Raw genomic sequence first — 17,521 nt, 5'->3', positions numbered from 1 at the left:
AGCCATCCCAGTCTTAAGGCAGCATTAACCATTAACCGGTGTACTAATCACATTCATTAGAAAAACTTGCAAGTTAAGTACATCTGCAGTAGATGACTCAAAATCCACAGAGTCCAATTTCACAAATAAGTGAGCCTGTATTAGCTTGTCATCGCGTCATAGTTTCCTGCATCCTCTCCACTGCCTCCCAGGGGGTCTTACTCGAAGGAGGGAAAAATACAAAGATAGATAGATGTGCACTTTATCATTAATCTATATCTTTTTTTTTAAAAAAATCACAAGGCACAGATTTATATACCACAAGATTTCTGAAAGCTTTTTCTATGACCACAGATGACCCTCTCACTACTCAAATAGTTCTACAAACTATTGTTTGTAGCTATTTCAGGATTCTGATACTATGAAGTATCATTAAGACCTTTCGAGTGACAATTCTAGGGGAGGAAGAAAGGGAAGCTCAGGGAAGAGCGAGCGAGACAGACAGACAACAGATAAAACCTGAGATGCTTCCAGGACGCACAAGAAACATACTCAGAGATTCTCTTTTCCTTTTCACTTGAACTTGCAGAGTTGCCTGTTTCAAGTGAGGAAAGTTCCCCATCCATTTTGGAGCCTGCTTGAAGCTGATTGCATACAGCTGCCAACAATTATTTCACATCATAACTTACAGAACCAGAGCAAAATACTCCCCAACATAGGAATGACTTAGGTCAGACAGCAAATAACATTTTATTTCATTTACAGTGATACTTTTGAGTAGGAAAGGAACCACGACATATAGGAGCCTGTACTAGAAGTTCATGTGTCTTTATGAAATAAATGAAATCATATACACAACATAAACGAATGTGTTCTGTGAAGACATTTGAAAAAATGTCATGTCTTGATACCTATTACTTTACTTACTGGTGTCTGTCCCATACTGCCTATTCTACTTTGAAATATAATTTAATTGTCAGCATGATAGCTTTTTTCATCCAACAGTATTATCCAAACCCAAGTAATATTCTGTTAAAAATGCTGGTTATCGAGGCATAATCTCTAAGTTTATAAAAAACTTCTTCAACTGATAGGTGAGTCACATATCAACCAAATATTTGACTTAAAATGCTAGTTATCTCACAAACATACCACTACTGCTCTTTACAATTGGAAAAAAAGCACCCTATTAAAAAATTAACCTCACCTTCCAAGCCCCCTTCTTGTCCCCTCTCCCAGTCCAGCTCTTAAAGAATCTTTTTTTGTAGTTCTTATTTGGCAACATATAATGTCTTTATACATATTAAGATCTTCAACCCATAGCCAAGCTCTTTGTTGATTAAAAGCAGTCACAAAGGTAGAGAGAAGTGACCATAACAAAAATCCATGGATACCATGTACACCTTCTTGGCGTTGAATGCACAAAGCTACAAAAACTGGACATAATTTTGTGGAATAAGTCCTCTCTTGCCATTTAGTGTGCCTTCGAGCCATCCTGGTTCTCTGGAAAATTGCACTGAAAAAGAAAAGGAGAAAAATTACTGTATCTTTTCATGCCTGAATTAGTACTTTCAGCATTAGCTCCACGACACCGAGCAAAACATCCATAAAAATATGCAGTTTTCTGCCATGACCAGTTTAGGAATCTTGGCTAGGAAAGATGAAAAGGATGATTAACTTAAGTACTTGCATATTACAGGTGCTTGAAATATCTTCTGCAAATTATCCATGGTGAAAGAGCTTTTAGGTGCAGGAGACTTCATTAAGGAAACAGTTAATGGAACTTAGGACGAGTTTGTAAGACAGAAAATCTAGATACCTTTGAGAAGTCAGAGTTCAGATCAAACAATGGTAAGCAATTTCAGTAGCCAGGGGCAAAGCAAGACCCAAAACCTCTCTTGAGCAGAGGTGATGTACCGGGAAGCTCAAAGCCAGAGAAAAACGGCATGGGACCCGAGTGCATGGGAAGTAAGCATGTAAAGGAGTACGGGGGAAACAGAACTGGGCCAGGTCGCACTCCAAGAATCATCCCTGCACAGAGCAAAGCTGTGATTGGAAGAGACCAGTGGACAAAGACCTGAATCAGTCTTCTGGTTGAATTCTCTTCCAGACACTCAAGTACTTAGCGCTGTTCACAAAACACGAAGGGAAGGCTTGAACCATACACCTTGATCCTTACTGCTGTCCTAAGTGTTTACCACTGCTGCTGACCCCAAAGTTTATGCAAGAGTAGCTGCGAGTCTCAATTAAGAAAAAATTCAGCTCAGAGTCTAAATACCCCACCAGATAATTCTGCAAGCAACAGACTTATGAAGGGTGGCTTCCTCTCTCTCTCTCTCTCTCTATATATATATATCACAGTGACCACATGTGACCTCAAGTTAAAAAGAAGCATAAGCCTCATTTCTCTGGAAAACAGACTAAAGAGTCCTCAAATTGCCCTATCACAATTCTTCTAAGAATGTGATACAGGTACCTGCTTACCTGTGTAACTGTAAAATCCCACACCTTTAGCGACCTGTGGTATTCTCTACCGTATTAATTTATGCTCACAGTGCTTCTGAGACAGATATTATTTAGGGAAGAGATCAGACGAATGCTGAAACTTGCTGCCAGCCGTGTCAGTGCTTTATTTAAAACACATTAACACGTTGGGGAATGTGATATTTGTAGCCTTCCGCAAATCAGGGAAATAAGTTAAGAGAGAGCAACATGTTAAGTCTCACTTTCAGAAGCCTTGTAAGGTTCTAAATCTGAGCACTTAAAACATACTTTCCCCTAGTTTTCTCCTTGTGTATTGTCAGTGAAGCTAGAAGCTGTGCTCAGAACCCATGGTTTAACCTCCTAAGGAGCCCAAAAAACAAAACTCGCTTTCAAATGATACTGGATGGTTTAGATTCAGATCAAAAGTCTGGGCTTACATTTATAATGAATGTGTTTGACTGAAAGACGCCAAAGAAAAAAAAACCATAGAAAATTACCTTTTAGCATCTCTGTGCACACAGTAACTCACAGTGCTGTTAGTTATCAGCGGGCTCTCCTCTCCCTTTGTCATTTTCGTTCCACAATGACAGAGTACACACGCATTCGAAACTGCATCGCTGACACCACCACAATCCTGCCGCCAGAAGCTCCACCACAGCGGCTGTAATTCTATGCTTTCCAGCAAACATGCCAGCAGCTCTAGCAGGCAGCCAAACCTCTCCCTGAAGTCGCCCTTATGCCTGTGGAGCACATCTGTAACAACCAGAAAACCTGGAAATAGGAAATTTCTACTTGTCCGCTGGAGCTCAACCTCGATTACTTAGAAAGAGCATAAATATTCCTGGCATGTGAGTGTCTGTAAATCAAATGTCTGTTCAAAACAAGAACAGCCCTCATACAAGGGGATCACATTGAAATTTACATCTGCCTAAAACTTACCCAGGAGAGAACATGCTCAAACTATGCTGAATCACTTGGCTCAACACAACAGCAAATTTCAAACGAAGTATTTTCTAAACAAGTTTGATAACATAATACTGAGCTCTGCACACTGCAGCACACTCAGAGATGATGCACGATGTCCAAGCAATTAGACTTGACTGACAAATGCTATTTTCACCCCAGGAGACTAGACAAGGATGGTACAACTCGGCGCTGTGCTTGGAAAATTAAACACTGCGCGTGGATTTTACACAGCTCAGGGCCTTGTTGTTTGTTAGCAGAAGTTTCTTGTAGACTCTGAAGACTGAGGAAAGAATTAGCTCTCAGATTCCACTAAGATCACTGTTTCAGAGATCAGGTTTTTTAAAAAAAATGTACCAAGAAGTAATTCTTAACATTCAGCAGTGGTGGTGACTGTCATGTCAGGTAAGACTCTGCCCCTGTGCAAGAAGGGTTAAGATACCTACGTCCGTCACCAACTTCTTCAGCAGGCAAATTATACTAGTGGGGAAGCTGTCCTCACATAAAGCTGCTTTAAGCTGCAATGATCCTGTTTTCTTCGCAAATCCATTTCCGAAGTCTAGTGTACAACAGCATTCATTTAAAATAAAAAAATACCTTACCACAGGAAAGACATTTTGCTATCACGCGCAGCTCTTCACAAACCCAGGACGCGGGCTGTTTTCTGAAAAATTACTCTGCTCAAGAGAAGATTCCTGTAGTGTCCCCTTTCTGTCATTTCTTCTCCATCAACAGTTACAGTTCTTAGCACTTTCTCAGGCCTGCCTCATTTTAAAATACCTTGCTGCTGCAGAAACCACACATTTGGCCTTAAAACTCCAACTCACCATAGGATTAGGTCTTATGTTGGCTATGGATAGGAGAGGAAAATACTTGTAGTGTCAAAGATACAGAGCAGAGAACTAAAACATAATTTTCATCAAGGTTTAACAATCTTGTATAGCAAGACTGGACAACAGAACCAATCAAAGAACCCCACCAAAAGCCTTTTAGGACCACGGAAGCAGCAAAGTCGAGAGGGCAGAGTGGAACAGCAGCTTCCTCAGCACCTGCTGCAAGGCCATTTCAGCAGTTTCACTCTAGTGGGGACAAACTGTAGAAAGGAGAACGTCTGACCCTCAGTAATGGCGGCAAACGCCATGCAACAATCACGCTAACACAAATGGACAACCAAAATCAACAGACTTCCAACTTGCAGTGAGATCTCTAAGTAAAAGCTTTTCTGATTTCATCTGATCAGGAAACGCAGTAAGGTCGGCTTGGCATCTGCAGCATTTCTTCTTACTTTCTTGTATTCTCCATAGGAAATAGCTCCAACATCGCCAACATCACGATTACCTAACTGCAGACATGTAGAATTTGCAAGCAGCTCTTTCCAGAGACCCCATGATACAAGCAGCCCTTGTTCTGCTTTGACACTTCAAAGTTTCAGGGGTCTCAACTACAAATGAGACCAAGACTCATTTCCACAGTGCTATTAGTTCATTATCTAGGTGCCACTTGATTTCCACACCTTTGTAGAAACGAGCTTCAGGAGGAACAGAAACCAGGGAGGCAATCTAACATGCACAGTGCCTGGCACAAGAGGGCCAGTCTTTCTCACGGACTACTTTACCAAAGTAATGACCCCGCCTAGCTACATGAATGGACTGCGTTTTGCGGGCAACAGAAATCTCACTGGTAAAACCACAGCACCACAATACATTTCCATAGAACTCAATCACACTGGCCAGTTTCTCGCCAAGAAATTAATCTAAAGCAACAAAATAGGCTTGCAAGCCCCCTCGTTGTTCAGAAATCCCTATGGGCTTTTGAAACAATTCCTGTGGGTAAAGTCGACCGCAGGAATACACAAACATTTAGCACGCTTAAGGTTAGCATGGAATTTGACGTTTTAAAACTTGCTGTTTCCCTTAAGCATGCTGTGAGAAGCAGAATTATCTTGTGGACAGGACCCAGGGCTCAGAGTCAAGGGGTCTTCTTCCTGACTCTGCTGAAGTTTTCCAGTGTGACCACAAATAAAACAGCCTGTCTATAAAGGCTCAGGCTTGCCAAAAGCCAACACACTGACACGCCATGACAAATTAGCGAAGGTGGAACTCGGCTCGCAGACTAAGACTTTCCTATCTAGGAGGTCTGAGATCCTGTTACAGCTGGTGGAGACCTAGTCAGTACAATGAATAGAGAGAGTGCCCAAAGAATAATTTGGCTCGCTAAAAATAGAGGCAAGTCATTGGTCAGCTGAGTTGCTGCTGAGTTCCCTGCACTGTAACCCGGTGACCTGTGTGTAGACACTGAGGCTTGGGGTCTTTCTCCTCAGTCGATTCCCATCCCACCTGACAGCAGCATATCTCTGACAGTGTCCTGCCCTCCCCAACACACACCAACTACAAGGTAAAAAGCATCAGTTTAAACATCTTCCATTTTAACATTTCTCTTCCACAACCACTGCTTCCGTGACACTGCTGGCAGGAGCAAAGTCAGACTGGTTAAGATCAAACCACCTTCAGTGACTTCTTAAAACCTGTAGCAAAGTGAGCAGTGCTCATCTGGTACTTTTTACTGGTGAAGTGATTGTAACTTCCAGCAGTAATGTGAGGATAACTACCTCCAAATGGCACGGAGGGTCCTGAAAAGGAGAACACCTGTCCACAGCCTGTCCACTCGGTTTCTCCAGGTGGAAAACGGAGATAATTAATGCACATGAACATTTCCAAGTGCTTTGAAACCCCCAGACAAAAGGTGAACAAAGAAGTAGCTTTATCCTCCACAAACAGATTATTTGCACATACAGTGCAATACAGTATTTTGGGAGTATACATCTCTTTGATGTAAATGCTTCATTTGTCAGTGCCATAAAGACAGACACAGCATGAAAAAGAGGGCAGAGAGAGTCTTGGAGACACAACTAGGGGTGTTAACTAAGGCTGGCACTTTGTTAAACTAGGAAAGAGAGAGGGATGACAACGGCTGTGTGAATACGGCTTTTTATGTCCCTACTGTGCTTGGTAGGAACCAGTTGGCATTTTCCTGAGGAAAATTACTGTAACAAAACACATTCTCAGTTTCCCCAATATTTTTTTCTCCCGTAAAACCTGATTTTAAAAATTGTAAAGAGTTTTGATGAGAGCTATCTTGACAAGTTTTCAGGAAGCCCTCCTGCTAGCAATACTGCCAAGGACTTTTGTTGTGTAAATACCATTTACCCTATCTAAAACACTTCTCCCTAGTGAAATTCCCATTTACTGACTTCTAAGCAGACTCTTTCAAAAACAAGGAAATTAATAATGCTTGGCTCCAGGGCTGGCATGGTTTCAGTGCTAGGCAGTCAGGTTATTCTTTCCATGATTGTTGGGAATATCTGCTTCAGTAACAACAACAAAAACGTACAGCCGTCATACGCCTTTCACCATCTCGGATCACACTCTGCTCCTTCCCGTATGTATCCTTATCCAGCTGCAAACTCTTCAAGCTTTGCCTCTAACCTTGAATTGTATTGTTACGTGCTGTCAATAATGTAGGTCATAGCAACTGGGAAATAAAAATACTGGCACAGCCTAAGGTAAATTGAATTAAGATTTAAAAAAAAAAATCCAGTGGATATTGTTGAGACTGCGTTATTTTCTTACACATTTCAATTAAATAGAAAACTTTGCCTTTTCAACTTACCAGATAGCACTTTAGTGTTTATATTCTATGACCCTTTAATGGAAAGACTGTAGAATTTGGGGTAGCACAAAGTACATGCAATATTGAAAACACTTGAATACTGAAACACAGATTCTATATGGATTCCTGTCGCGTGATGTAAAGCTTAATTTAAAATATTCGTAAATGTAACCTTGTCAGCCTGAGACACAAACAGGTATTTTTTTCCCCGGATTAAAAGTGGGAAATGAAGACAGGAGTATAGGTTAAACTCTTACCTTCTTGCACCAATAGTACATTTAGCAGCTATGACAGGTGCAAGACTGTGCTTCACTAAATGCCATTATCCTGTCTCAGCCTAAAGCAGCTAGAAAGATTCATCCAGGATAATAAGGTAAGAGAGAACTGCCGCAATCAACATCTGTGGACCAAGAGAGATGAAGCAGGAGATGATCAGGGAAAGGAAACAAAAAAAAGAAGGAAAAAAAAAAATCAACAGTGAGAGGTGAAAGAGCCAGGATTAGAAGTGACACAGGCAGGGTGGAGAAAGGAGAGACAGATAAAACCTTCACTAATGGAAGCAGCACTCTTTAGCAGACATTAATTTAACAGTTACTTTAATGGTTGATACTAGCTGTATGTCAACTTGATTGATGCGTTGTCACTTTGATAGTTAAGGTTATTGGTAGAGCTGCAGAATTGATGTATTATTACTTTAATTCTTCATTTGGAGGCTTTATTAGGGCATATGGGAATTTAAATTGAGTAACTAAAGAACCTGAACTGATTCACTGGAATCGGATCCCAGCGTAGAGACAAGGGTGCCTATGTGAAGGCATTTCAGAGGTTTCAAATATGGAGACTGGTTTGCTTTTCTAACGAGAATACCTTTCTGTATCAACAGAGCCATGCATGACATAATCTATCAGGAACCATTATGGAATGACCACTAAGTTATTACATACGTCCAGTTACTGCCTGCATGCTCTCCTCCTTTTTTCTGCCGATCCACAGCCTACCTTAATGCCGAAAGCCCTGCAGGGCAAGGACAATGCCTATAAAATAACCAGGACACAGTGGAATAAATTTTTAAAAAGTAATTTAAGGAAATGTGATCTTTCCCTTTGGAAATCTACAGTTAGGTTCTCAAAATGCAAACCGTGTAACCTTTTCCCAAGCTTCCAAACTTATTTGCATGATTGTACGGAAAAAGAATTTGCAGTTGAAACATTTCTCCACAGCTGCCAGAGTCAAATTCTGTACTTGTCCTCGGACAATCCAGCTCCCTGAATGAAAAGCTCAACTAAGGCTGTGATGCACCAAAACCACGGTAGCTTTGCTGGAACTTCTAGCAATATCTTTGCACAAGAAAAGAATCCCTCCGCCTGCACAAAACTTGGATGAAGATTTGGCCAAACTTAAAGAGTCTTCTGGTTTTTAGTACGAAGGTAATGTTTTTCCAAGGTCTTGTAATAAACAATGGTTTCACTGTGCTGCTGCTGCTGCCACAAATTACTTTCTGCTTAGAATTATTAAACTGTATTCAAGTAACAAGAATTGCTGAATTTGTCCAGGCCCTGTTGAGCTGTTCCATACTACCTCTTCCTTAAAATAGGAATTCCCTTGTGATAGGAAGAAACTATGCTCTAATGTCATCTGCATCTTCAGAGTTTATATTACAGCAGTCATTGGCAGAAGGTTTAAAACTCAAACCAGTTCCTATCAGTTTGAAGTCCCTGTGCAGTTGCTGAAGAGTAGGAAGCTCACTGAGGAACAACACAGTCTTGAGCAGAGGAATTCCCTTCTGGATGTTCATATCTATACTATATTTGGGTCTTCAAACACAGGCATTCTTTTGGCACCTCAGTGAATATTGCTTTTTTCTGCAAGTACATACACACTTCTTGATCCAAAAAGAAATCACTTCCTTTTCTCTCCAGTGATCCTCTGATTTACCTGGAGCTCTGCTTGCTTGAAAATCCTTAATAGATTTTTTTTTTTCTCTTCAAATGAAAGGCCAAGTATTATTTTACAATAGTTAACATTAAAAAAAAAATAAAATAGTTTCATAGGCCAAGATGTTTTTCTCTGTTGCTGAATAACCTTTTTTGGTATTTGTCCTGGCTGAGTTAGAACAGAACTAATTCTGACCAGTGATTTTACTTTCCAGCTCAGTCTCTTCTAGGCAACTGCACTTTCTGAAGTTAACGGCCTATTTGTGCACAGCGTCTGCTTCTAGAAGTGGTAACACTTCATGTCCACAGTTACTAGCAGGGACTGGTCTGCAGAAAGGCTCTTGCTCGTACTTTCTGCTGTGCAGACCAAGGTCACTGCTAAACCCTGTGTACCACGGTGGGGTGCAGTAAGTTAGCGGCTGCACCTGTGGGGAGGAGCAGACAGGACAGGACAGGTGACCCTACACTGACCAACAAGGTGGTCCATCCCATATACGACATATTCGGTATAAAGCTGAGGGATCACAAGGGTCAAGCTCTATTCTTCAACAGGTGATGTCTGAAGAGGACTCTGTCCATTCTGCCTTCAACCCCAGTCTATGCATTGCTGAATCTAGTTCCAGAATCTGATTCCCATCTGCTGCTGAGTCCAGTCTGGGACTTACGCAGCACCTGTTCCACAGCATCAGTGGTGACGGTGACTTGATTGGCATTGGGGAGTTGGGTTCAGTATTCATTTTGTATAGTTTTTATTTTATTGTTATCATTCTCATTAAAGCACTTTTAGTTTTCTTTTCCAATCCATAAGTCTCTCTCCCTTATTCCCTCTCTCTTCCCCTTTGGGTTACAGAGCATCTGTCATTGGACTAGTGGCTAGCCCAGCCCTAACCCTGAGAGTACTGCAACACATTTAAATGCTGCTGAAAAATCAAAAGTCTCTCCTCAACAGAAACTGAAGGCATTGCCTCACAGTGCTAAGTATATGCTAAGTAGCTTCTGCATACCAGTAATCTACGTCACCGTGTGCCATAGGCAACTTTGGCAGAAGAGCAGTTAGGCTTATATTTTTATCCAAAGCCATTTTAGCAGTTTTGTCAATTTGTTTTTCATTGCTTTATATTTACTCAAGCAGTACTTACCATCTTCAAAAATTGCTCCTATCTGAAATGATAATTCAGAGCTATGTTCAGCTTCACATGGATAAACTGCTCTTGCTTTTCGGTGGGCAATGCTGAAAAATGAAATTATAAATCATCGTCATTTTTTACTATTATGAAGACACTCTCCTTTAGTCACCTCCGAATGAGAATGGAGAGAAAACTTTAAATGCAATCTCACATGCATCATTACAGATTTATAAATCATACACACAAATGCCAAAGCTGAAGCTTCACAGCTTACTGTTGGCATTTATGAACATCATACTCCCAACTTTATGCACGCTTACTTTTATGATAAACTTGACTCCCAGCTACAGCTAAAATTTTGCCAAGTGCTAATCGGCAATGAAATCAATAGTAGGCAAAGCATACTGTACTTAAATCATAGGCTAATCGTCATTATATCTTCTTGTAATTCAGCTTTTCACTATCAATGCCCAGAAGTCGCTTTTTATATTTGTTTACAATACAGCATTACTAGACTATCCTAAACATAGCATTTCTTTTAGAGGTGTTCTCGGGATGCTCAGTAATAAGGCATCAAAATGAATTTGTCCAAAGTACTCATTTTACCATAAGCAGGTATCTTGGAATATATAAGCATTTTTGGCACATCTTTTTTTAATCAAGCCTTTGCAAACTGAGGGTTTGCTGCTGCCCAGTGATGCTTTGTTTAGACGCAGCACCCACACCATTAAATCATCTTTTGTTGACCCCATGAAACAACAACTACACGTAAAACACTGGGAAAGATTCTCCCTGCCCTAAGGAACCTGCAGTCAAATAGTCAATGCAGTTCTGGTGCAAAGTGCGACCAGTAATGAGAAATGAAATTGTTACCAAGTGTTGGAAAGAATTTATGAATATACCCAACTACTTCAATTAGAAAAGCAAATACTATGGAACTTGAAGGAAAAAGCTTAGATGGTGAAAACTTTCAAGGTAAAGAGTGAAAATACTTCAAAAGATGGACAACGTGGAAGAAAGCAGAAACAGCGCGGAAGGAAAGCAAGCCAAGAGTGAAAGAAAAGACTGAAATCACAGAGACAGATAAAGATATGGACAAGTCTTTGAAAGGCAAGAGTGCATGTCAATTTTACATGGGTGGCTACAGAAAAGAAAGAATCTGTATTTTAAAGGACGCTGTAAGAGAATCACTGCAGTAGAGAGACACTAAGAATTGACCACCCAAATCCAAGTCCACTGGTATTAACCAATAAGCTACTGGCACGATCCGCGTGCCTTCTACAAGGAAGATGTTCAAAGGAAAAATAAGACGAAGTACTCAGGTATTTCATTCTATCAAAACCGCTAAGGTTGCATTTCTTGAATTGAGATAGTCATTCAGAATCGTACTGGAGAAGACATGAATTAGCTATTTTAAAAACGATACAGGAAAAAAGAGGCAAATAAATAACCAGCAAAAGTTGAAGCGTACATCATACCTTTCCCCTGCTCTGTCACTCCCAGCGGCAGGGTTAGGGAAGAAGAAAGTGGATGCTGCAGTATTCGTGGCAGCTGGGTTAGCAGGTGGAGTATTCATCCATGAGACCATTGATGGGCGGCTTTGACCAGGACTAAGAGGAAATATATTTGAGGCAGAATTAACAAGGTGAATCAAATTTATTTTCATACCAAAATGTTTGAACCTTTATAGCCAGGTAACTAGTTAGATTGTCAAATTCAAAACCAATGTCGAGCTCACTTTGCAGACATGGCGATCGTATGATTCTGCATTTCCTCCTTGTAAGTATTTCTCCTACATAGCCGACATCCTAAGCTAAGACGAATTACCAGAGATGTATGACATAACCAATAAAAAGACAAAATTCCACATTCCTTATTTAATAAAGACAGACACAATGAAACCGCATATAGCAGGCTATTATTTGAGCTGCCACTTTCCCTTTACAAGTTTTGATGAATCTATTTAAAAATCTTCTCAGTGCTGTACTAAGGCATGTATGACTGGGAAGATTTCAAAAGAGGCTGCAGCTATTACAACATTGGGATCACGATGCTGGCTCTGGATTGAGATCTCATTCTCATAGCTGCGTAGATACTGCCTCAGTGGCTGCCCTCGTTCAAATATGCGTTAAATTAATGGCTGAACACTGAGCTGTCAGAAGAGGGGAAGAAATAGCAGCCAAAGTCAAAACTTTGCATGTTTTTCAATGACCAATAAAAGTCCTCCCAAACACAAAGGACATTCTTAATTTTATACTTTAAAGAACTAAAGCATTCCAGCACTGGACGGCTTTATTCACTGCATGGACAAAAGAACCATAGTCCAAACATTTAATGTCAGCTTATCTTTGGAACAAGAGCTGGACTTCAAGCAGCTTCTAATCAGAAACAGAATTAAAATCATTCTCACACAGCTTTCACACAGGAGTCATCACTCAGCGGTACAGACTTCACAATAGAGCATTTATAAATCCGTCTTATTCCAAGATTAACCTCCTAGATAGCATAAATCTGCAAAGTACCACCAAAATCTAGGAGTCCAGTCAAGAAAGTTTTTGAGGGGGTATAAATGCACACCTAATCAAGGTGGAGTGACCAAAAGAAAGAAGGGATCAACAGTCACCCCAGTTATAACTGTAAATGAATACAAGAAAGCAGGAAATGTAACTTACATAGCTGATTTTAATCTTCTTGTGCACTGGGATATTTAATTTCTAGAAGAAATTATCACTATTTTTGGTTTGCATAACAATTTACAGCCAAACTCAACTTTTACGAACTGATTTTCCTAGCCAATGTATCTCATTTATTATCAATTTTTAAATTTAGTACTTTATAAAATGGTGAATGGCACTTTCCTTATTCAACAAGACAATAGCTTTTCCTTTGGATTTGTGTGGTAGCACTCGGATGAAAGCTGGAAATTGCAGTGTGTGAAAACAGCACTCTATAATTAATTCCACTACCAAAAAATAAACTTAAATGTGCTGGACTCATAACTAGAAGGGTTTATCAAAACATGCTCTGCTTTCAAAATGCTGAAATTTACCAAATAAAGGAAGGAATCATATGGGGTAAACTGAATGAAAAGCTGGATTGTGCTGACTAGAAATATGTTTCATGTTTAACTTTGGGAAGAAGATATCTATTCTGCTTCCCCACTTTTGAATCTTCCACCACACAATTATTTACCTTTTCCAATAATCACATACCTTTGAAGACCAACACCTACATAATTTTGGGGTTTACTTTCACTTGAACTTGTCCCAGTTTTATCTAATCATTGAAAAATTTTCTTCGGGTAAAACAAAAGCTGTCAGCAAAAAGTTACTTCATTCAGAGAAGAAAAACAAAAAGTGAACACCAGCATTTGTATTTTCTTTATTAAATACTGAGGATAAAAAAAAATTCTCAATGGTACTGTAGTTGCATGGACTCAACTCCTATAGTTAAAACAATCCTGATATTTAAAGAAAAAACCTTTTCCTTGTGCTCTTACATATTCAGTTCTAATCAATTTTATCATTAAGATTGGTGTGTGCTCATTTTTGAAACCTGTAAAACTACAGAAAATAGAAAAATAATATTCCAAGTACATTGCCAGAAGAGTATTAATGCAAACTAATCACCTTTCAAGAATGTTTTACCAAGTGGTCTTCTCTAGAAGAGATGTGTGCTGTTTGGTTTTCAACAAGTGAATAATAAAATCCTTCATTTATTAAGTATGTCATTGAAACACTCATCCTATCACTCCACACAACTTAGTCGAACAGCTCTAGAACACCACACACCACCTGTGTGTAAGACACAGGATTAATGATTTCAAAATGACACTCAGAACAGAGAAGACACAAAAGCTACCCTCTGACCCAGGAAAGCAATGGTCATTCATAAGAATACTTGAAATAAATACCTGATGTTTTCTTACTGAGGCCTGGTGAGGGGAAAGAAAAAGAATAAAGAAAAGTGTGCAAATGAAGGAACAAAAGATGAAATAAAATGTTCCGATCCATGTCGTGGCATGTTTATTTCTCAAGTTACAGAGACTTAACAAGAAGGGTAATCTATCGACTAGTAAAATCACAGTGTCCTTTATCAGGCAGCATTTAAAAAAAAAAAAAAATCAGAAAAACTGGCAGGCTTTCTACGAATCCCGAGCCAATCCAACAGTTCTAGTGGAAAAATGCTCCAGAAGTGCAGGCACGTGGAGCACTGGGCTGTTCCCTCCCCCACTTCTTGATGAATTCCCTTAAAACATTTCAGTGAAAGCACTGCAGCATGGCTCCTGAATTCTCCTGTCCCTTTCAGCTCCTGGTTACCAAGCAAAAGATCATGGTCTAGGAGCCAGCCAGAGGTGGGGGGGAACACACACACAACATTTTTCAATAGCAATAGTTTCACCATGGAAAGAGGAAAAAAAAAAGCTTTAAAAATTTAAGTAAATTCTAGAATTTCTGGGGGGTTTTTTATCTACCGTACTTGGCTATCTCAGGAACCATTTAATTTTATTAAAACAGAAGTTTTTTCTCAATAGGAAAAATCAGTCCCAATGTTGTGCTGTGAAAGCAACAAACTGCTTTTCTTTTTCCTGTGATAGCATTTACCTTGCTATAAAGCTTTGCACACCTTATTTATCAAGATGATAAGATATTAGAAAGTATTGCATATCTTATCATATAGCTTCTCAGCTTTGAGGTATGTTGAACAAATCCTTTCCCCTAAGGGCTAAAACAAAGTCAATGTATCTCCTGTGAAGAGACCAAAAAAAAGTCTGGCATGATCATCTCTCTGAGAAAAAATGCTACTGTCTGGCATGGTGAACGCTGGGAGAATGGAGGAGAGGAAAGTAGCCTCACTGAAAATAAGCTAGAGATTTTGTGCTGATATTCAGAAACAAACTCCTGAAAACAAGATTTTATTGGATGTTTATCTGGCTGGTTCCTAAGGTAACACAGCTAAAGAGCAGCCTCTTATCTTGAGAGTGAGGAAGGGACTCTGCAAAAAGAATCTACACTGCAACTCTTGAGAAAAAAAGGGCTGTTTCATAGACGAGTTTGGTGCCCCATGGCTGTCGTATCACAGTGTCTGGCTGACAAACTCAATGAAAGTGTTCTTAACAGGTTTCATTAGAAGCCAACACAGTATATCAAACAGTGTCGGCTATTTCTGATTTGATATGCAATCCAATACCCTCCACCACCAGACAATGATCTTTGTGCACATTGGTGAGGATGGAGAGCAAAACAAAAAAAAAATACATGGGCAAAATCAAAATTCTAGAAATTGTCGTAAGTGTAGCGAAGCTGGAGACAAAACAGGACAGAATTTCCTCATCTCTGTTCTCTCTGAAAAGAAATTCCACACCCAAAATTTACAGTGTGTAACATGCACACAACATTACTGAACCCTCGTTCATACAGAACACATCAGCCAGCGCTGAAATAGAGGTTTTGTTCAACTTGGATTGTGAAGTCTCAGTGAAGCAGCTAACACATTAGTGAAATGATCTTTCACGCCAGTCTGGTAAATCTGAAGTTAATGCCTGCAGCAGCTGTCCCAAGTTAAAGCGTTTTTAAGTGATAATTCAGACAAAGCAAAAATGAAGTACGTACATCTAGAGGCTTATAGCATATTGCTGTTTCTTTTAGAAAAAGTGAGGGGGCTGCGTTCCCTGGAATCATGCAAAGAAAAGAAAAAAGAAAAGAAAAAGAAGAGGGGACAAAAAAAGAAAAAAAAAGTAGAAACTTCAGCTCATCGCAGCGGTTGCCTCCACATCTCTCCCTGCTCTGAGCACACATCCCGCTGCTCACCCTGTCAAGCCCCACTGCCTAGCCTGCTGGAAGACAAGGAGGTGCCAATGTCTATTTTGTATGAACCGCATGACTAAGTTATATTATGCCTCTTTCAAAGGAGCTGCAAAACGAGGGCTATTGCTCTGCTTGCATGACAAAAGGGTACAAAAAGAAGTGCCTGCTCTGCTAAACCCGCTCTCAAACTGCTGAGTCACTGAAGAGGTGGCATCTGAAACAAAAAAACAAACTGCAAAATAAGCACAGTGGCAAAGAGCGCTGCTATATACCTGGACTGTGCCTTCCGCAGCTGTTAAAGCATCTTCTGTTAATAAGATGATGACATTAGATATTATAAAAAGTTTTCAGGACACTGAAACAGAAGTCATTCATCATTTATGTAAAATTGCAAATTCACAGCACTGCCAGAAAGTACAAAAAGAAACCATTCCAGTGTTACGGAGCCTGTACGTGCAACTCTTCTGATGTAGATAAAACAATTCATTCAGCAGTCAAACAAAATTAATAACTATCTCTACGGCTTCTGTTATCTCCAGAACACCACTATTTTTGCTCTCCCTTGCCAACTGATGGCTCTTTCAACACCAGTTTCATCACTGGGAATTTGAACACTCAGATTTCACGAAGAATGAGTAGCTGCTTCCCAAACTGGTCACGAGGACCCTGAAAGCACTCAGGATCCGGGGTAGTACAGCTTTCATCACCATTTTGAAAGCCTCTGTGACTACTAAAACCCCCAAAACGATGCCCATAGTGTAGTACGTATACACCATTGAGCTGGTAAAGGAATACTTTAGTGTAAGGAGAACCAATAAAGAAGAACTGCAAGAGAAGTGAAAGAAAGACTAGATTATATCCTCTGCCATTGTTCCCTCGTATATTCCTGAAAAGCCATTTGGTGCTTCTATTTCTCCTCTGGGTTTTGAGTACCTTCGGTATTTGGACAGTCAGGACTGTATTTTACATGATCCTACAGCAGCCTCCAAGGTGGGATTGAGTTTGAAAACTATAAATCTTACTATTCTGAGCCCAGAAATGCAACTGCTTTAACAAGCCATGCACCCCCACTCATATACACACTCAATGAAGGGATCTGACAGACAGGATGCTTTCCATCCTCTCCAGCAGCCAACTGCCAAAAGCTGAGAGAGGGGGAAAGTGAGAAGGCAAGGTAAACAGATGTTCAGACAGTATCATCATCTTGAGGAAGACTACCCCACATCCTGCACCGTGAATGCATCCAGAACAAACATCAGCAGTCACCACGTTCCAAGCTCCCTAGGAAGCCCAGAGACTCTGCAGTCTCAGATCCCAAAAATGAACTCTCCAGCTGAGGAACAGGACATTATTTTTCCTTATCTGGATGAAGAAGAGATCATGCAGGTAAGGTAGGGGACTTCCAACCAAAGAGGAAGACTCTGAACCAATTCTGAAAACCCAGCACTGCAATGGGCAAGTAGGTATGTAAGCTCTGTAGGTATGCCCTGGCACAGAGCACTGTACTGTAAGCACAGACTCATGACAACAACGGGCCAGTTACAGTAACAAATCTTTC

At 40.2% G+C, this 17,521-nt stretch overlaps 1 protein-coding gene across 1 annotated transcript in view; it reads right to left on the bottom strand.

Annotated features, from left to right (window-relative positions):
* Positions 1-1,406: 1,406 nt before the first annotated feature.
* ARHGAP10 (Rho GTPase activating protein 10) overlaps positions 1,407-17,521 on the bottom strand; it is a 146,561-nt gene continuing 130,446 nt past the window's right edge. The window contains exons 21-23 of the mRNA XM_010131407.1: positions 11,635-11,766; positions 10,169-10,260; positions 1,407-1,495 (exon numbers count right to left, since the gene is read on the bottom strand). Of these exons, the coding sequence (XP_010129709.1) occupies positions 1,407-1,495; positions 10,169-10,260; positions 11,635-11,766 (313 nt within the window). The remainder of the gene's footprint in view (positions 1,496-10,168; positions 10,261-11,634; positions 11,767-17,521) is intronic.

Source organism: Buceros rhinoceros, unplaced genomic scaffold, assembly GCF_000710305.1.
Source record: "Buceros rhinoceros silvestris isolate BGI_N320 unplaced genomic scaffold, ASM71030v1 scaffold1112, whole genome shotgun sequence".
Lineage (NCBI taxonomy): Eukaryota > Metazoa > Chordata > Aves > Bucerotiformes > Bucerotidae > Buceros > Buceros rhinoceros.
Note: the sequence above shows the minus strand (reverse complement) of the source record. Positions and strands in the feature narration are given on the sequence as shown.